This window comes from Lactuca saligna, chromosome 5, assembly GCF_052625555.1.
Source record: "Lactuca saligna cultivar CGN05327 chromosome 5, ASM5262555v1, whole genome shotgun sequence".
NCBI lineage: Eukaryota > Viridiplantae > Streptophyta > Magnoliopsida > Asterales > Asteraceae > Lactuca > Lactuca saligna.
The window spans coordinates 107,548,763-107,570,708 of NC_136421.1; the positions used below are offsets into that span (position 1 = coordinate 107,548,763).

Consider the following 21,946-nt stretch of genomic DNA (forward strand, 5'->3'; position numbering starts at 1 on the left):
GAGGATTTGAAAGCCCTAATGTTAAAGGAATACTGCCCGAGGGGCGAAATACAAAAACTTGAAGAAGAACTTTGGAACCTCAGAATGACAGGCACTGATCTTGAAACTTATACTGCCCGTTTCAACGACCTAGCACTCCTCTGTCCAACAATGGTCACTCCATAAGAGAAGAAGGTGGAACGATATCTCTGTGGGCTATCATCCCAGATTCAAGATAGTGTATTGGCCTCGAAACCCACTACCTTTGAGAGTGCCAAGGAATTGGCACAACAACTCATAGATCACAGGGCTAGCCGTGGTACCGTAATAACCACCACCGACCGAACAAAAGGAGGGAACAACTAGAGGAAGTTCTGGGGCAATAAAAAGAAACAACCAATGCAGGACCCCGCCAAAAAGCAATAGATTGTTGCTGTTCGTGCCGCCACTACTGCTGTCGCTCCAGCGCCGCCGAAACAGTATACAGGAACTCTTCCCAAGTGCAACAAGTGTAACTACCACCATAATGGTGCTTGTCGAGAGTTACACTGCAATAACTGTAACCAAAAGGGGCACACCGCACGATTCTGTAGAGCGACTACCCAACCCGCCGCACAAGTCGCTACGACCGCCAACACCGGAGCAAGCCAAACCTGCTATGGATGTGGTGAAACGGGACACTTCAGGAGGAACTGCCCCAAGGCACGAGCCCCTAATGCTGGGGGTGTAGGGAGAGTCCTAACTTTAGGGCAGGGAGAAGCAGTCAAGGATCCCTCTGTGGTTACTAGTACGTTCCTCCTCAATAACTCTTATGCATGCGTACTTTTCGATAGTGGGGCAGGAAGAAGTTTCATAAGTCACCAATTCAAACATATACTTAAGCAAAATTCTCAACCACTAGAAGATTCTTACATCGTAGAAATGGCAAATGGAAAGGTTGAGCGCGCTAATGATATTTACATAGGGTGTACTCTCACTCTAGACAACCATTTGTTCAAAATTGACCTTATGCCTGTCACCATAAAAAGCTTCGATATAATCATTGGTATGGATTGGTTAAGCCTTCATCGTGCCGACATTCTATGTTACGAAAGGGCCATCCGCCTCAATCTGCCGAATGGCAACGTTCTCACCGTTTATGGCAATAAACCTAGTGCGAACCTACAAATCATCTCTTGTGTTAAAACCCAAAAGTACCTCCGAAAGCAATACCATGCTTTATTAGCCCAAATCGTAGACAAGAAACAGGAGGTAAAGGACATCAAAGAAATTCCATAAGTATGCAACTTCCCTGATGTTTTCCCAGACGATCTGCCAGGTATACCACTCGCACGACAAGTCGAATTTCGGATCGATTTAATCCCAGGAGCTACCCCCGTCGCCAGGGCTCCATATCGCTTAGCACCGGCAGAAATGCAAGAACTATCCAGCCAGCTGAATGAACTATTGAGCAAAGGGTTCATCAGGCCAAGCTTCTCGCCCTGGGGAGCACCAGTCTTATTTGTAAAGAAGAAGGATGGGTCTTTTCGCATGTGCATAGACTATCGAGAACTAAACAAACTCACTATCAAGAACCGTTATCCCCTACCCCGAATCGATGACCTCTTCGACCAGCTCCAAGGAGCCAGCTACTTTTCAAAAATCGACCTGAGGTCGGGCTATCATCAACTGCGAGTTCAGGAAGAGGATATCCCCAAGACGGCATTCAGAACTCGTTATGGGCACTATGAGTTTGTAGTGATGCCATTCGGGTTAACTAACGCGCCTGCGGTGTTCATGGATTTGATGAATCGAGTGTGTCGACCCTTCTTGGATAAATTCGTCATCGTATTCATCGACGATATCTTGGTCTATTCGAGGAGCGAAGAAGAGCACAGACAACACCTACGACTAGTTCTGGAGATTTTAAGAACCGAGAAGCTTTACGCCAAATTCTCAAAGTGTGAATTTTGGCTCCGTGAAGTAGGATTCCTTGGCCACGTAGTAAGAAAAGAAGGAATACATGTGGACCCCTCAAAGATCAAAGCAATCGAAGATTGGTCAACACCTGCAACACCAACAGAAATCCGACAGTTTTTAGGACTCGCAGGCTACTATCGAAGATTCATACAAAATTTCTCCAAGATCGCTAAGCCTCTCACCACCTTGACTCAGAAAGGTGTGGTGTTCGAATAGGAAGATAAACAAGAAGCCGCCTTCCAGACACTAAAGCAAGCCCTATGCAGCGCACCAGTCTTGTCTCTTCCAGAAGGAACCGATGATTTTGTGGTGTATTGCGATGCTTCGAATCAAGGCCTCGGTTGTGTGCTCATGCAAAGGGGATCAAGGCCTCGGCTGTGTGCTCATGCTTCGAAAAGTCATCGCTTATGCATCAAGGCAACTGAAGACACATGAAGTTAATTACACAACCCACGACCTTGAACTGGGAGCGGTGGTGTTCGCCCTGAAGATCTAGAGGCACTACCTCTACGGCACCAAGTGCACCATCTTCACTGATCACAAAAGTCTTCAGCACATTCTCAATCAGAAATAACTTAACATGCGCCAAAGAAGATGGGTGGAATTACTGAATGACTACGAATGTGAAATTCGCTACCACCCGGGCAAGGCCAATGTAGTAGCCGATGCCTTAAGCAGGAAAGAATACTCGGGTCGCCGAGTAAAATCCCTAGCCATGACCATCCACTCCCAACTAGCCACCCAGATCAAGGATGCCCAATTAGAAGCCTTGAAACCAGAAAACGTGGCAAGCGAAGCATTAAGGGGGATGGATAAGAACTTGGAAATCAAAGGGGATGGAACTCGTTATCTCATGAATCGAATCTGGACACCGAAGTTCAGTGGGTACCGAGATGTTGTAATGAACGAGGCCCACAAGACTCGATACTCCATTCACCCTGGGTCAGATAAGATGTATCTAGACCTCAAAAGGTTATACTGGTGGCCAAACATGAAGGCTGAAATTGCTACTTATGTGAGCAAGTGCCTCACTTGCGCCAAGGTCAAGGTGGAATATCAGAAGCCATCAGGACTACTTCAACAACCGGATATACCCGAGTGGAAGTGGGAGCGAATAACCATGGACTTCATAACCAAACTGCCTAAGACATCAGGTGGGATGGATACCATATGGGTGGTTGTGGACAGATTGACCAAGTCCGCGCACTTTCTGCCAATAAAGGAAACAGACAAGATGGAGAAGTTAACCAGGACGTACATTAAAGAGATCGTGCGACTACATGGTGTACCAACATCCATTATCTCTGATCGAGATAGTAGATTCACCTCGCATTTCTGGCAATCCCTACAGAAGTCTCTGGGAACCAGGCTAGACATGAGTACGGCGCCTACCATCCACAAACTGAAGAACAAAGCGAGAGAACCATCCATACATTGGAAGACATGCTGATTTTGGTAAGGCATGGGATACCCATCTACCGCTTATCGAATTCTCTTATAATAATAACTATCACACTAGCATTGGAGTCGCTCCATTCGAAGCTCTCTATGGTCGTAAGTGTAGATCACCACTGTGTTGGACCGAAGTTAGAGATACTCAGCTAGCCAGAGGGCAAGTCCCTGATAGCACCCTTACTGGGCCTGAAATCATAAGGGAAACCACAGAAAAGATCATTCAGATTCGGGAAAGACTAAAAGCGTCTCGTGATCGACAAAAGAGTTACGCGGATAAGCGACGCAAACCTTTAGAATTCCAGGTCGGAGACCGGGTACTACTAAAAGTTTCCCCCTGGAAGGGAATGATACGTTTCGGTAAACGAGGGAAACTAAACCCAAGGTACATTGGTCCGTTCGAAATCCTTGCTAGGATTGGTCCTGTGGCGTACAAACTCCGACTACCACAAGAACTTAGTAATGTACACCCTACCTTCCACGTATCCAACTTAAAGAAGTGTCTGTCTGACGAGACACTCATAATACCACTCGAAGAAATCGAAGTTAATGAAAATCTCCACTTTGTGGAGGAACCCGTCGAGATCATGGATCGAGAGATCAAGAGAACAAAACAAAGTCGCATTCCCATAGTGAAGGTTCGTTGGAACGCGAAACGAGGGCCTGAGTTTACCTGGGAACGTGAAGATCAAATGAAGCAAAAGTATCCACATCTTTTCCCATCCTTGAAGTCCCAGCCGAATTTAAATTTCGGGACGAAATTCCCTCTAACGGGGGGATGATGTGACAATCGTCAATCTTGAGTCAAGTCAAGTCATCAAGTCAAGCCGGTCAACTCGATTAAACCTTGTGTATTAGGGTTTGTGTTATGTTCATACTGTATAACTTGCTATATTAATGGGAAAACATCACTTGAGAAAAGTCTTGTGTTAAAAAATTCCTAAGCCCTAGTGCTAATCAATGAACTAAACTGATAAAAACAATGATGCATACTCATCGGGAGTGTGTAAGATCCTTAAACAAGGCTTAACAGGGTTTACGAACCATGCATTACGATGCCGGACACTCACAATTGTCACACATGGATCCTCTCTCAATCGTTTTCACTCTATCTCTCTCTATGTCAAATCTCTCCCAAATCTCTCCAAGTATGCGAAATCTCTCTCAAATATCTCTCTGTATGAGAAATCTCTCCAAGAATGTCAAATCACTCCCAAATCTCTCCAAGTATGTGAAATCTCTCTCAAATACCTCTTTGTATGAGAAATCTCTCCAAGAATGTCAAATCTCTCCCAAATCTCTCCAAGTATGAGAAATCTCTCCCAAATCTCCCTCAAATAGTTCCCGTAACTTTTTAGAATCATTCGGGTCATTCCGGCCCTTAACCGGGTCAAAAACGGCTTAAAACGGGGCGAAAACGCAAAAAACGGATCTTAGGAACCGAAACCCCTCTTAGGAACCGAAACCCCTCTTAGGAACCGAACCCTCCTGATGAAGAAGGCTGCTGAACCGAACCGAAGGTACTGTTCGCTACTGTTCACTACAGTTCATTCGGTTTTTGACTTCTCGCCTTCTATCTCCGAACCGAGCCTCTGTTGGCTAAGGGCGCGAGGACCGAGCCTCGGTTCTCGGTCGCCTCATCTGTTCCGCCTCTCTGTCTCTTCCCTTCTCTCGCTCTGTCTTTGTTGCTCGCTCCTCGCTCTGTCTCTACCCGCCTCTCTGTCTCTTCCCTTCTCTCGCTCTGTCTCTGTCGCTCGCTCCTCGCTCTGTCTCTACCCGCCTCTCTGTCTCTTCCCTTCTCTCGCTCTGTCTCTACTCGCGCCCCTCTGTTCTCTCTTCTCCCCTCTCGGTTCCTTCCCTCCTTCTTCTTCCCTCTCGGTTTCTGCCTCCCTCTCTCTCGGTTCAACACCAGAAGGCCGAACCTCGGCCAGACTTCGGGAAATTGTCACGTTTAGCCCATTTTTGATATTTTTAACATTTTAAGCCCGTTTTTCGTGATTTTAAAGCGGGATTTTCTCCAGAAATTAAATTTTAACATAATAAACTCTAAGTATTCATAATTTAAACATATTTTGATGAAAATCATTATTTAAATAATAAAGATCTAATGGGGGATTTATTTAAGGTGGAGTGTTGACTTTGCCTTAACTTATGACACAAGCAACCACCCCACACCCACTCTATGACCAGCCATACCTCCCCACCTTACCTATGTCACTTCAATGTCCCCTTACACTCAAATTTCACTCACTCCCACGTTTTTTTTTGAGCTGGAACAAACAACCACACTCTTCATTTTCTCTCATTTCTCTCATTCCACTAAGTAACAAACACCACTTTTCTCTCAAACTTTTTCTACACAAATTTTCGAGATTCAAGGCTGATTTCAAGTGTTCTTCCACTCTTGGTAAGTAAAAATTCATCCTCCCTATTATTATTTCACTTCCTTCTACTCAAATCTTTGATTGCTTACACAAACTCCATAACTATAATGTTAGATTCTCGAAAACCTTCAAGGCATCTCCAAGTGTTCTTGAATTAAACACTTCCATTCTTCAATAATCATCTACTGAAATCACTTAAGGTGAGTTCATACCCCTACATTTTCATGTTTTCTCAAGTTTTCAGGGGGGGAATACAAGTTAAAACACTAAGAACATAACTAAATTTTTCTAACAGCCTTCATCAGAAAAGTTCAACTCCATTCACGGACTGTTTTGGGAATCTTAAACATTTTTGTTTTCAAAACTGTACAAGGTGCAAATAGTTCAATTTTGTATCTTTAAAATGACTACTTGCACATCTCGATACGATTTTTCTACAATTTATGGTGATTTTTACAAAATTGCCTATCATTTCAAACAACAATCCGGACCAGTCTGTGATTATGGACATTTTCACCCAAGTTGGAGGTCATTAAAAATCGTGATAAAAATTATGAGTAAACTAGACACATTTTGTGAACTCTCAGAATTTACGGATCTAGTTTTCGACTTCGTATGATTTTTCTATGATTTTTCTAAAACAGGGCAGAATTGCTAAAGTTAGCCAACAGCATGTAAATATCATAACACTTTGTAATATGTTGAGCAAAGTGTATAATCATAAGTTCTAATATTTGAATGTGTTTCCTTGTTAGTTTATCATTATGAACTGAAACTAAGTCATTCATATTAAATATTATTCATTCATTTAGAACACGTATTATGTAACTATAAAAAGTATAGTTTGATAAATTCACAACACTAATACATTTCCATAAAAGAATTCATACATATTATATACATTTTAGATAAACTATAATAGGTATAGTTTATGATACATCACTCAACACACTCATACAAAAAGGGTACATTCATACAAGAAAGATTTATATCCACACACATTTCACATAAACTTGTTAACCTATGTTGTGAGACTCTCTCTCTCCCCGTACGTCCGAGTGCGGGATATAATTCCTGGTAGTTATAATCAGAATCTCCTTGAGGGAGAACGTGATACTTGTATATAGATCTATATTGGGTTTGACACCCCATACCTTGCTGCTAGCTACAGTGGGACCTGCAGGTCTACGGGTGACAAATGTCATTTCATTTTCGCGACGCCTGAGAAACGTTGTGGCAGGTTCACATAGTCACAGTATGATTATAGCGACTCACCTAGGGAGATAACAATTCATAAAGTTTACGGGGTTTCATAAAACCGAAGTAGGTTTTAGGTTGATAAAGAAATTTACTTTCCATATCATTTTAAACTCACGACATTTCTACTAAGAAATGATGATTTCTTATACATTTTAGTCTTTGGTTATAAGGCTACATTTTTCGGATTTCAAGGAAAATATCGGATTTTTCTGAAACAAACGTGACATTTACATGTGAAAGACTTCTACTAAGTTTATTAATAAAAGCTTATGAACTCACCAACCTTTGTGTTGACACTTTTCAAACAACTTGTATTCTCAGGAAAACACTAAACAGGTAATCAAGTGCTTTTGAGGATGGGACGTTAAGGCGTCAAACATTTTCATATTTTGTCAACATATTGTAATTGATTTTGAAACATGTAATTCATACAAGTGATGTAACTTTTTCAATTATATATATGTTGGTTGTGTTTGCTTAAATTACTATTGAAATTGTGGTTATGATACTATACATGAAGTCCTCCACCCCCAGACGTTTCCGCCATCCTTGGTTTGGGGGTGTGACAGCCATTCTGGTTTGGGGGTGTGACATATACTCCCTTAGAACCACAACATCCCTAAAATGGCTCTACTAAAGCTTAGAAAAGGTAGAAACTTGCCCTAACTAGATATCTAAGAGATAAATGGTCAAGGTTGAAGCTTTTTACCTTAAACAAGCTGAAAATGTGCCAAAACTTTTGGATCTACTTGCCTTCTCTTGATCTCCCAAGCCACCCCTTTCTTCCCAAGCTTCAAACACATACAAAATGGCACAAAGAGCTCAAGAACACTCAACATCGATTAGGGTTTCGTGAGGATGGTCTGAGCATGCTGGAGGCTATAAAGGAAGCCAATTAAGGTGTTTAAATAGGATGCAAACCCTTAAAATTAGGGTTTCGCCCTGACAACTCTACTCGTCGAGTTGGGGCTTCTGACTCGTCGAGTAGATAACTTAAGTCCCGCGTCCCATTCCCATTCCCACTCTACTCGACAAGTTTGGGCCTCCAACTCGTCAAGTCCATAAGCAAAATGAACAACTTAATATAAAAGTACATACCATGATCGAGGTGTTACACATAGAGTCGTGTCTGGGTAGAGATGCATATGAAAATTAGATTCTCGATATATATTTGATCTGATCTGAAAAACCAAGTCCTACCAAAACTATTTTTTTACCAAACCAAATAAGATAATCTGATAGGAAAGATAATGTAAAAAACAAATATTTCTTTTATCAGGTTACAATAGGAAAATGACAACTTTGAAGCGAAATTAGGAACTGGGAGATTAATTTTTCTAAAGATAATGTATATAAAATGCTAAAGGTTGAATACTATTGTAAGTCTATAGACCATGTTAAACCACATTCCAAACCATTGTTTAGTCTTTCATTATTTAGAACCAAAAACATATTAAACCTACTAGATTAGGCCTAAACCGGTAAAAACTTGGATTAGTCAAATCAATCCAAAACTACAATGCGAAAATCGAACCAAGCCGAAACCAAATTGGATCAAAGTCGAATTAGATCGTTGTTGACGTAATAAAAACTGGATCAGATCCGGATCCAAATCTGGATCAGATCGGGATCGCAGCATCTCTATTGACAAGAAAGATAATGTAAAAAACAAATATTTCTTTTATCACGTTACAATAGGAAAATTACAACTTAGAAGCGAAAATTAGGAATTGGGAGATTAATTTTTTCTTATGATAATGTATATAAAATGCTAAAAGTTGAATACTATTATAAGTCTATAAATCATGTTAAACCACGTTCCAAACCATTGTTTAGTCTTTCATTATTTAGAATAAAAAACATATTAAATTTTCTAGATTTGGTCTAAACCAGGAAAAACTTGGATCAATCAAATCAGTCCAAACTACAATGGGAAAATCGAACCAAACCGAAACCAGATTGGATCAAAGTTGAATCAGATCATTGATGACGTAATCAAAACTCGAATCTGGATCAGATCGGGATCACAGTTTGTACAATATTGACAGAAAAGATAATGTAAAAAACAAATATTTCTTTTATCACGTTACAATAGGTAAATGACAACTTTTAAGCAAAATTAGGAACTGGGATATTATTACTATTATTATTTTTTAAGATGACGTATATAAAATGCTAAAAGTTGAATTCTATTGTAAGCCTATCGACCATGTATATAAAATGCTAAAAGTTGAATTCTACTGTAAGCCTATCGACCATGTTAAACCACGTTCCAAACCATGGTTTAGTCTTTTTCATATGGTTGAAAACTCACCACTCACCATCTAGTCAGCCATGGCACCTGGTTTGAAAGTTGACTCAGAGTCAAAGCTAAAAGTAGCAACCGGTTTTCCATGGATAAGTACAAAACTCTGTCATCACACGTCACTCCAGATCGTATTGTGCATCACACCAGCCTTGCTAACACCCTTCAACAGTTGTCCTTTCTCGTCGACATTCTTCTTTCCTACCCTACCATCTTCATCTCCCAAAGTCCTTAGGTCTTCTAGGGCACCGCGAATCTTGATAGCGATTGGATTTGTTGAAGCTTCAATCGAGTTTGGTTCGGTTTGTTAATCGAATTGTTTGGCAGCCCAATCGGGCAATCTAGGTAAGTAAATCCCCTAAACTATCACTATTTTATTCATCAGTGATTTTGATAAGTTCATGTCATACGATCTCGATTTTGGAGTTTCAGTTCCTGTTCCTGTTCCTGCTCTATCGATTCGTTAACTAGAAATCTTGGAATAATTTTCAATTCTCATGATTTGATCCCAAATCTCTCGATTATATGGGAGTTGAAAGACGACGATTGAAACACTTTTCTTATTCGTAAACGCGGACTGTTTTTTTTCAAGTGTGGATCCTTTGTCTCAATCCATCTTTAGACTGGTTTTTTGACTTTTGAATGAAATTGACAAGGTTCCTGAAGGATCTTCTACTCCATTGGGTTATTTTCAGTTATACATGATGTTTTTTCCTATGTGACAAATGGGGCCTAAATGACTTTTTGCAGCAGAGCTTGATGCTTGAAACAATTGACATGTGAATATTCTTATCATTACTTTTAAGAGCTCATCGATGCTTTTTCGACCATTTGGTTTTATTGTAATTTCAGGTAAAAAGATGGGTACATATCTCAGCACTCCTAAAACAGAAAAGTTCTCTGAAGATGGTGAGAATGGAAGGGTGAAATATGGTTTATCATCAATGCAAGGGTGGCGTGCAACAATGGAAGATGCTGTAAGTAGATAATCACTTCCAACTTCCAAGTTTTAAAGATTTTCTATATCTATATGGAAAATGGAATGAATTAATTTGTTATCATTTTTCTTGGATAAATAGATTACATTTGACTTTGATTAGGTAAATACATGAATGCTACTTTTTGGTGCCTGGAGTTTCATTTTTGGCAATATTTGCACTTAGTTTCTCATGAAATGCCATGTCATCAATTCCAAATCTTTACATATTAGAAAATTAAAACATAATTGTTTCTTTTGGTCGTGTTCTTTAGCATGCAGCACTTCCTGACCTCGACCATTCTACCTCTTTTTTTGGTGTATATGATGGACATGGAGGTGTGTACCAATCATTACTTTATATATATATATATATATATATATATATATATATATATATATATATATATATATATATGTTGACTTTTGATGTTTTTACTTTATTCATCTCAGGTAAAGTGGTTGCCAAGTTTTGTGCTAAATATCTCCATCGACAAGTGCTGAAGCATGAAGCATATTCTAGTGGAGATATTGAAACTTCTGTGGAGAAGTCATTTATAAGGTTATATATTTGAAACACTTCTACTGGATTTATATATTGTTTTATTTCTTCATATAGTCATGATCCTCTTTTTTTAGTTCTATTAGAAACATGGAAAACTATCATTCTATATATATTATTTTTTGATTAATGTGGAATTTATAATCTACCAAGCTTGAAAATGAAACATGATAAAATCTCATTAGAACCGACGTAAGGTTATAATAATAAAACAATCAATTACTTTCATAAATTGCCCCAATACATTCAATCAGGCATAACAAACAACCCAATGGAATGACGGATTCCATTCCTTCTCTGATTCCATCGTATCCAATGGAATGACCGATTCCGTTTCTATAATGCAGAATGGATGAGATGATGAGAGGACAAAGAGGGTGGAGGGAGTTATCTGTTTTGGGAGATAGAATAAACAAATTCTCGGGTGTCATTGAGTCTCTCATATGGTCTCCAAGAGGAGGAGAAACAAGCCATCAGCTTGATGAATGGGCTTTTGAGGAGGTACTTTTTTTTTCTTCCAAAAACAGCAATGTACTTTTATTTATTTTTGGTTATAATAATAGCATATTCTATTTGTAGGGTCCACATTCTGATTTCACGGGGCCCACATCCGGATGTACAGCATGTGTTGCTATCATGAGAAACAATCAACTGATTGTTGCAAATGCTGGTGATTCCCGATGTGTAATTTCCAGGAAGGGTGAGGTAATAAACAAATATCAAATATCAAATATCAAAAATCTTTCCTTTATTATTATATGATATGATATGATAATTGATAAATATACAAAACAAGTTTGATGTAATGTAAATAAAAATTGCAGGCATACAATCTTTCAAGAGATCATAAGCCAGGGCTTGAGGTTGAGAGAGATAGGATACTAAAAGCAGGTGGATTTATTCATGCGGGAAGAGTTAATGGTAGTCTTAATCTTACAAGAGCTATAGGTACTTTTACCTTTTTGCCCTTGTGCTTGTGGAACCTTGTTATCCGTTTTATCTTTTTGCTTAGTAATGGTGATGTAAATGTAATTATTAATAATTTTGCAGGTGACATGGAATTTAAGCAGAACAAGTTTTTGTCTGCTGAAAAGCAAATTGTTACTGCAAATCCTGATGTGAACACTGTAAGCCCCTTTGCTATTATTATTGTTATAGAGTAATTGGAATAACTCAATTGTTTTTTAATTTCATTTTTTATTTTTGATATAAATTTTATATTTTTGTTTAGGTTGAGCTTTGTGATGATGATGATTTTGTTGTGCTGGCATGTGATGGTATCTGGTAAGGGCTGCTTCTTCAGTTATCTCCAATATGACTTTTTTTTTTTTTAATGTAATAATCTTTAATAACCAATTAGAATATCTTTTATAAGCCCATGGGGTATACGAATACCCACCACTCCACATTATCAAATATTTTATTTATTTTTTCATTTTTTTAATTAACTAAATTGAATTGAAAGTACCACATTTTTATTACAAAGTACAATGTTGTAATAAGATAAAATGGAAGCATAATTCTGTAATTAAAAAAAGTAGGAAAGTACAATGCTATTTTTTTTTCCTTATTGCTGAATTGTTTACTTCATTTATTCAGGGATTGCATGTCAAGCCAACAATTAGTGGATTTTGTTCATGAACAACTGAAATCGGTAAGTTGTTTTTTTTTTTTTTTCCCCATTGAGTGTTAAAATAAATGTCTAAAAGATATTTGAGAAAATAATATAATGGCACATCTGACAAAGTGGATGAAAAAAATAATCAAGGGCAAATTTGTGAAAGGTTAGGATTTAACGAGGAAAGTCCTATACTGACCAATGTACTTTCTGGATTAATTAAAAAAGAAGAGCTAAATGATGTACGGATTAATTGTTGTAAAAACATAATATCTTTTTTTTTTTTGGAATAATTGAAACGTCTCAATATGAGTAAATGACCATTTTACCCTTTTGTTTAAAAGTGATGCTGAATAATAAAAATGACTGTTTTATTTTGGTAACTGTTATAAATTAAAATTGTAAATAGCTATTTCTAATTACAAATTCAGAATTTGAACTGTTGGAGTTATACAAGAAAGTATATGACCATTTTACCACTCTGTTAAAAAGTGATATTGAACAACAATTGCTTGTTTATTTGAGGTCAGTTGTGAATTAAAATTTTAAATAACTGTTTATAGTAATAACTTGGGAATTCTAACCGTTGGAATATGCAAGAAAAGTAAATTACCATTTTAGCCTCATGTTTAGTGATTCTAAAGAACTAATAGCTGTATATTTGAGAGTGGGAACTTTTCTAAATTAGACTTCTAAATAACTGATTATCGTTATAATTTGGGAATTCTAACTCTTGGAATCATACACAAACGTAAATATGACGATTTTGCCCTTGTATTCAAGTGATTATGAATATCCAATGATTGTTTATTTGACCGTTTGTAGTTATAAATTGGGAGTTGTAAGTTGTAACTATTGGACTTATACAGGAAAGAGAATGACCATTATACCCTTGTGTTTAAAACTTAAAAGTGATGATGAATGTCAAATGACTGTTTTTATATATTCTAACTGTTGGAATTATAATATAATATTATGCAGGAAAGTAAACTTTCAACAATATGTGAGAGAGTGTTTGATAAATGTTTGGCTCCATCAACATCCACAGGAGAGGGATGTGACAACATGACCATGATTTTGGTGCAATTCAAGAAGCCAATCCAGGCATCTACTGCTGAAGCACAAGAACAAGAACAAGTGGATGAGGGTAAACTAAAAAATGCTTCTGATGAATGAATGAATGAATATGCCCCAAAAACAAATGAATCATCATCATCATCATCATAGTGTTTGTTACTTTGTTGGTAGTATATATGTTGGTAGAAGTCACACTACCTCACTTTTTAGATGTCTATAAATATTTTTAAAGTATTTTTTGGTTTGAATGTAAAGGAAAAGTCATTTTGTTTGTTGTCGCTAATAATTATTTGACTGGATGCTTTGTAGGGATATTCTTATGAATAGGACTAGGAGGGTATTTATGTCTTTTTTATTTTTACATAGGGGAGATTGAGGCAGAGTCTTTGTCTGTCCCACGTTTCATTAGTTTCAGTCTTAGTATGAGTAGGTCAAACTTAGTAGAAGATACAAAACATATGGGGTCAAGTATGTCAAATTCGTTTTCTTCTCTTGTCTTTTGAAATTTCTGCTAAAAGTTGACAAATTAACCACTATGGGTGTGTTTGGCAACAAGATTTTAGGAGGTTGAAGTTTTTAGCTTATCAAAAAGATAGAATTAAGGAAAATGATTTGTTTGAGAGTATTGGTTTACATTTTTTTTATAGAAAGTTTTTAATTTTAAAACTACTTCACATAAGAGTATGCAATATGGTAATTTCAAAGAGGTCGAACATTTAACTTTAAAGAAATTGAGTAGCCCTTAGCCCGTTATGCTAGTCACCTTAGAGGGTATCCACTGTGGTAAATTCAAAGATGTCAATGAGTATATTATACCATACAGTGTTCAAAGTTCATGTGAGATCGGACACTTGATAGAAATGCATATCGATGCTCCTAGAACGGCCCTGAGTTAGTTTTGGAACGGTCTATGTTTTTTCGGACCGTGTGGGATGGTCTCGTGTCGTTATGTTTTTTTCTCGGATTGGTCTCAGTCTTGCGATCTTTGCGTGTGATTTTTCGGTTTCCCTTTTGAGTTTTTCTGTTAATAAAATATGTTATTAACACAAAAATAATGCATTAAGATTTAATAAAAATGAAATGCTGAAGTTTAATAAAAGAAAGGAGGGAAGAAGTTGGATAATGTGAGATTAATTTTTTTTTTTACAAAATTAGTTATTTTCCTTAATTACTTTGTAAAAAATAGCAAATTTTTTTTTTTTTTTTTTTTTTTACAAAAATAGACATCAAAATCGTAGATGGATTAAGCTTATTTGTGATTTTCCCCCAACCATCTGCGAATGTATAGAATTAGCCATTAGATTTGCATTCTTGGCTTCAGCTTCCTCTGCCTCGAATTTCTTCCGAAGAGCATTGAGTTCGTCAAGCTCTTTGCCTTTTTTCTCCATAGCAATCCTTTCCGATTCAGACATCATCGGATTATCATTGTTGTCTTCTTCAAAAATACATTTGCCTTTATCTTTTCTTGAACTAGAAGCTTCATTATCCTTCTGATCAATCTTATTCTTTAACTTTTCTTCCTCATCTCCCCCTTGTTTCGTAGAAGCCATGCTTCCTGAAACACCCTGTAGTTAATTTAGCATTATGAATATAGGATAAAGCTTTTCAGAGAGATTTTGTCTAACAGAGATAGTGATGGAATAATCACGAGTTTCGATGATTCGCAACAAGCGTGTATTGATTTTGAAAATGCACCCTTTAACTAAAGATCTTTTGTCTTCAAGTTTGGCAATGTTCTGGGTAGCATTCTTCAGCTTCTCAACTAGGACCTTTGCTTTTTTGCATCTACTCTAACAGTTTATCCATAATCTTGTTTTTAGCAGCCAAGTCATTTTGTAACTTGGTAAGCTGTTCATAAATGGAGGTGTTGAGCTCAGTATTGTCAAGCTTGATGTCAGCATGAAGTGTTGAGAGAGCTTGTTTTTCAGCTTGCAAAGAGGACCGAAATCCTGCAATGACCTTGTTCATGTCAGCTATGTTGTGATCAGAGGAAGTCCTAAAGTCAGCCATAAATTCCTTGATTTCCTTTTGTAACTGCTTGACCTTTTCAAAAGTTTTCGTGATCCTCTTTTCTAAAGCTTAACATGCCTTTGTTGTTTCTTCAAGGACTTTGGCATTTGAAGATGTGAGCATCTCCACAGTAGCTCTATGAGATGTCAACATGTATTCCCATTTTTACAAAGAAGTTGAATTGGAAGACTCCAACATAGAATCAAGCTTTTCATTCAGCTACTTGAACTGTCCTTTTATCATCGGAGCATCATCATCACTGTTGATGTTGATAGTGAATGGGTTAAAGACAAAATCAGTAATCGGTTCTTGATCTTCACCAAAAAAGATGTTATTATCGTTATGTTCAGGAGGAACCGAAGATGAAGGATGTTCGGATGTCACACCAATGTTAGCATTTTTCCCCACATCAGATGTGTTGACAGGGATGCCCGAAGTCTTGATCTCCTCTGAAACGGATTTGAAATAAGGAACTTCTGGTGGAGTAGAAATCATCGATATGGTAGGAGGAGTTGAATCTATGAAGATGGGGGAGGAGAGAGGGATTGAGATCTTAGGAAGTGAAATTCCAACATAACTCGTTGGTAGTAGAGGAGGGATGGATGTTATCAGAATTGTGGAGGTAATGGGTAAGGATGTCATTGGTAAGGTTGGTGGAGTAACAGGTGTTGTTGGTGGAGTAGTAGTGTTAAAGATGGAATGGAGGAAGATAATGGAGATCATACCTTTGGAATATTTTTTGTAGGGTTTGGTTCAGAAGTTGCAGCCGTATCTTCCTCTTCATTTTGGAGTGTGTTGTCCTCCTAAATTTCAGTGACAGTTCACTCTTTAGATTCCTCTTGAATAACCAGAGATGGAGATCTCGGTTTCTGAAGCGTTTCTTTGCTCTCTTAGGAACTTTGACGCTTTCTGAAGTAGCACCCTTTGCTTCCACCCCCCCCCCCCACTCTTCGGTTTATCGCCCTCATCTATTATCTTTTGTAATTATGCTGGAATGGGACGAACACCAAAGAGGGTAATTTCCGATAGTCCCTGATAATTACATTGTCCAGTGACACCTTTTCCAACATAGCATCAAGAATAGAACCAACAGACTTGAAGTTCCTTGGATCCGACATAACAAATGTAGTCGTCTAAAGGATTGGAATTTAAGCGATGAGAGATTTGTTCATCAGTGGAACCTTGAAGTGAGTTAGGGCTCGGTTCATAACTTTAGAGCAGCAATGAGCACACGAAATTTCTATGTGTCGTGTAGATGAAGTGGTGCTTTGGATAAATTGATTCTCGATAACAGACCCATATTCCAAGTTGATTCCATGGTAGAGGCCATATATTAAAGTGTTGAAATGCTTACTGGCATTGTCAGATCTTGTAACCCTTTTAGATAAGCTCTTGAACAAAAGGGTAGATAACCCATTCCACATCGGCGGCAAAAAGGACTTTCTGGACTTGGTGAGAAAGGAGATGTCTCTGGTGTACCCCATTTGGTAGAACATTTTGATCATAGAGGTTGCATGGATTAATTAAGGATCGACACTTACTTCTGGTGTAAGAAGCCCTAGAAGTTTGCAGAAGTGGGGCTTTGAAATTGATGTCTTATGGTTGACAACCTCAAAGTGGATAACGTCTTTATCTTTGTTGTAGAGAGAAGTAGAGAAGGATTTAGAAAGATGATCCAGTGGAACTGCTTCAACCATTGTTAACACCTTCATCAGCGGCGAGAACTAGATACATTCAATCATGGGCCTAATTAGGGCATTGTAACGAGAAGAGTCGAAGTCGATGATCATGTTCTGGTTAGGCTTAACTGTGAGCATGATGACTGAAGCAGACTGATCTACGAAAGAAACATTCTCAAATAAACTAGCCATTGAAGCTTTGAGAAAGATGATGAATAGTTGAGAGTAGGAGCAGTTTTTGCTTTGAAAATCTATGAGTTGTGTTTGCGGTGAAGGAAAATGAACCGTTTGGTAGCCTTTTATATGAAATATGATAAGTTGAGAGAGAAACCACCATTTCACATTCCTGCACGCTGAAAAATTAGCCAATAAAATCGTGCCAGCTCATCAATGACTGTCAGAAGCCTTTACAATAACCACGCACTGTCAGGGAAATTCAAAAATCGCTCCAATATTTGAAGTTATCCAAAAATAATGAAATAAACTTTTCGGATTGACCATGTTTAGAACTATCCTTTTTGGAATTGTCGTTCTAACTTCCAGCTCTGTAAATATTCATTCGGAATAGAAACCAGACTTGGTAAAATCACAAGGATATTAGTGCAAGAGTGTGCTAAAGAGAAAGAAATAAAGCAAATCTAATATGTGGGATTGTATGATATCATATAGTTTTGATATGAAAAGCTAACTGATCCCGGGCAACGATCTGTTCCTTCTAAGTCAAGAGAGACTTTGAAGTGCTTGTGTGGTTTCCCGTTGAATTACGATGTCACACCCCCGAACCAGACGGCGGAAACGTCCGAGGGCTCGCATGACTTAAATTGAATATCATCACAATGAATATACATGAATCATAACATAAACATCACCATGCATTAATACATTACAACTGACATTGTTCACATTAAGTACATTGTCTAAATATTACATTTTCATAGCATAAATTGTTTGAAAGTTTTCAAAACATAACATCCTACCATACTTAGTATTACTCTTCAGCTTACTTGTTAACTGAGAATCCAAGTTATTCTGAAAACGTCAACATATGGAATGTTGGTGAGTTCATAAGCAGGTTTGGTATGAAAATGCTTTGTATAGTTTATAAAACCCAGAAAATCCGATATTTTCTGAAACCGCAATTGTTTATACAAAAAGTGTGAAGATCCATAGGTTTATGCATGAATGATTTCAAAACGTGTATATATATAAGAGGTTTGGCGTTGTAGTTATTGAAAGTACAAGTGATTAATGTTGATTACCCCGAAAAACCCGATGTTTTCCGATAAACAGTATGATCATTTTGAATTATTATACCATCACAACTAATGATTACGAATTCCCTTGATTACTTGGATGGTATTGAATTTATTTATGCGAGTCGTTATAACCATGCATAATAATGACTAGTTCGTCTGTCTTGGCATTCTAGCAAACGCCGGAATTGATCTTAAGATTTTGTCACCCTAGACTGGCCGAGTCTAACTATATCGAACAGCTGAGGTGTGGGGGAGTCACCCCCGTATAGATACACAAACTCTCGCTCTCCCTCCAGGAGACTTTGATTATAACTTCAGACTACGACCGACACTCAATGGTGTCGCCCGTTATTACTCACTTAATCCAAATGAATTTGATTACTCTTGATTATCGACCTGATTTTTGTTTACTTGAATAGAAGGTAAGCCTAACATACGAGGAGAAGAGGACCACGAGGTCATACTAATTATGTATGTTATCTAAGGCTGTCGAGTATACGAAGGGCGCGTTGGCCTATTTCGTATATGATTTATTTGGACCTTACTAGCAATGCTAATGGGTTACTGAGGCCCAATAGCATGTGAAAGCCATTAAGGGTTCCTTAAGCATGTAATTGGGTCACAGAAGGCCCAATAATATTTATTATTATTGTTAGGCCTAAAAGTCATGTTAATGGGTCACAAAGGCCCAATAAGCATGATTAGAAACTTTCAAGCCCAACAATTTGAATATTTACTTGTTTTAGGTATAGTGTAATTGTCGAAAAGTTTGATTTAACAATTGTTAAATTCACAACGGCACGAAGCTTGTCGATTGTTTATAACGATATTTGGAAATATATGTATATTCTTCATTCTATTTTCATAGATTACAACTTGGTATTTTGACCCAAATAACTTATAATTGACTCAAAATTATTGGTTTGACCTATTCAACCCTTCTTTAATAAAAATGACAATTATAGTTGCTAAAAAAGACATTTTTGACCCTTAAACCATTTTCTAGTCATTTTTGACCCATAGACTTGTTTAAGTGATGTTTTTAGCTCAAAATTTACTCTTTAGCAGTTTCAGCCCCTCCAGTAATGAGTTTTTCTGTTAAAATTCAAACTTTTCGCAACTTTTACAATTTTGGCCCAAAATCCAAAAACTTTACATTTTTTATCCTTGTTTGAAAAAAAAAATCATTTTAACCCCTGAATTAGTTTTGTTTACCCTTTTACCCGCTGTTTTGAGAAGTTCACCATTTAAATCCCTTGAAATCATATTTTTCGCAATTTTTGGCTGGGAAATCTCCGGAAAAGTCCCAATATTTTAGCCTAATTTACGAAAAAGTCCCAAACTAAAATTTGTTTACGAAAAAGTCTCAATTACTGGTAAAAATGACGATTTGGCCCTATTTTCCCGGTTTACCGGTTTCATTACTTACTCGGTTTTAATAATGTCCCATTACTTTACCATAATTTACGAATAAGTCCCAAATTATTGTAAAATAATGGGACTTTAATGAAAACTGTTGTAAAATAATGAGTCTTTAATGAAACCGAGTAAGTATTGAAACCAATAAACCCGAAACTTTTGTTTATTTGACAAATTAAGCCCAAAAATGGGTTTTATGTTGCAATATGTTTATTATCACCTTAAAGGGTAAAATTTCTTGACTTGTTTAGTGTAACATATCTTAGATCATGTTTATCTTCCTCCTAGAGCCATAGATCTTGAGATTTCTTTCATTTTTGTTACATAATTACCACATGAACACATGAAATCACACATAACATACACATACACATAGATCTACACATTTTGCTTGTATTCTACCCCATAAAACTTATGAAAACCGAAAATAGAAGGGTATGAACTCACATTTTCTTGTTGTTTTCAGTTTTGAAGAAGGAAATGGGAGAGTTTGATGTTTTTTTCGGCCTTGAAAAGCTTCTTGAGAAGACTTTGGCTTAGATAGGTTCTAAGAAGCATGATCATGAACTTTCATGAGTTAGAAGGAGCAATTTCAAGAAGCTAAACCATGGATCTAAGCATTAACTTACCTAGGATGATGATTTTTGTGGGAGAACCTCCTTGAAAGGCCCTAACTCTTGAAAATTTTGAAGGAGAAGTGAAGAAGTTGTTGTGAGTCCTTGAGAGAAACTTAAGTGAATTGTGTGTGTGTGTGTTTTTCCCTTTAGCCGAGAGATAAGAAGAAGAGAAAGAGGTGAAATGATGGATACATGGAAGTATGTGAGATTTGCATGGAAATCCCATAGGTAATAAGGAGGTGGCTAATCCTCCTTAATCCCCTAATTACTCTTTTTTTTTCTACTTGGGCCGAGAAAGGGAGAAGAAAAAGAATAGTTTGGGCCTTTATGTTATTGAGTCCATATTATGAGCCCATTTTGATGATTTTTGGCCCATTGGGCCCTTAAGAGGTTTTATTGCCCACTTTGTATAAAATAATGAGTTTTATGGCCCATTAGGGCTAATTAGATTTGTTATGGCCCATTAGGGTATTTTATTTCATTCTAGGCCCATTATGGACCAAAATGTTAAAATAAATGAAACTGGGTCCATTTAGAGCCCATTTAAGAGTTCTAAGCCCAAAATAGTCAAAATTGGAAGCATATTGACCCAATAAGGAAATCCTAGTCCAAATGGACTTAAACCGGGATTTATAATGTTTCCAATCTTTACTTGAGTATTTGCAGTGTTTGTATAGAGTATTTGATGAAGCTTTGGTTGTTATTGAATAAGCATCATACATGCTTTCATATTTTTGGTTCACAAATGTTATCATTGTTGTTGTTACAAGGCATAGAATTCCTAATTGGGACATCATCCCCCCGTTAGAGGGAATTTCGTCCCGAAATTCTTTTTAAACTAGTTTTGAGAAGAAAAGAATAAGTGAGGGTACTTTTGTTTTATCTGGTCTTCGCGTTCCCATGTAAATTCCGATCCATGCCTAGCGTTCCATCGAACCCTTACAATCGGAATGCGACTTTGTTTTGTACGCTTCACTTCCCTGTCCATGATTTCAACTGCTTCCTCAATAAACAGGAGATTCTCATTGATTTCGATTTCTTCCAATGGGATGACAAGAGTTTTGTCAGATAAGCACTTCTTCAAATTTGAAACATGCAACATGGGGTGTATACCGACAGGGAGCTACAGTCTATAAGCCACTAGACCGATTCGGGCAAGAATCTTGAAGGGTCCAATGTATCATGGGTTTAGTTTTCCCATTTCCCAAAACGAATCACCCCTTTACAGGGAGAGACTTTTAACAACACCCGATCCCCGCCTTGAAATTCCAAGGGCTTTTGCCGTTTATCAGCGTAGCTTTTCTGTCGGTCTCGTGATGCTTGTAGTCGAGCTTTGATTTGAATTATCTTATCTATCGTTTCACGTATGATTTCTGGTTCTGTTAATGCATTG

General features: G+C 37.5%; 1 protein-coding gene across 1 annotated transcript; it reads left to right on the forward strand.

The window, feature by feature from the left end:
* The first annotated feature begins 9,424 nt into the window (after nucleotides 1-9,424).
* Nucleotides 9,425-13,884, forward strand: LOC144996909 (putative protein phosphatase 2C 21). Its single transcript, XM_078956694.1, has 11 exons — nucleotides 9,425-9,684; nucleotides 10,192-10,316; nucleotides 10,591-10,654; nucleotides 10,769-10,877; nucleotides 11,225-11,378; nucleotides 11,457-11,582; nucleotides 11,702-11,825; nucleotides 11,928-12,004; nucleotides 12,109-12,161; nucleotides 12,477-12,531; nucleotides 13,477-13,884. The coding sequence occupies exons 2-11, from the start codon at nucleotides 10,200-10,202 to the stop codon at nucleotides 13,669-13,671; spliced, it is 1,074 nt and encodes a 357-aa protein (XP_078812820.1). The 5' UTR covers nucleotides 9,425-9,684; nucleotides 10,192-10,199; the 3' UTR covers nucleotides 13,672-13,884.
* Nucleotides 13,885-21,946: the final 8,062 nt, after the last annotated feature.

Bases quoted from the DNA above. Each gene is read 5' to 3' on its own strand.
- LOC144996909 (XM_078956694.1), top strand. From the start codon at position 10,200: ATGGGTACATATCTCAGCACTCCTAAAACAGAAAAGTTCTCTGAAGAT. The intron at 10,317-10,590 runs GTAAGTAGATAA...CGTGTTCTTTAG, and splicing joins GTGCAACAATGGAAGATGCT to CATGCAGCACTTCCTGACCT. The intron at 12,162-12,476 runs GTAAGGGCTGCT...TCATTTATTCAG, and splicing joins CTGGCATGTGATGGTATCTG to GGATTGCATGTCAAGCCAAC.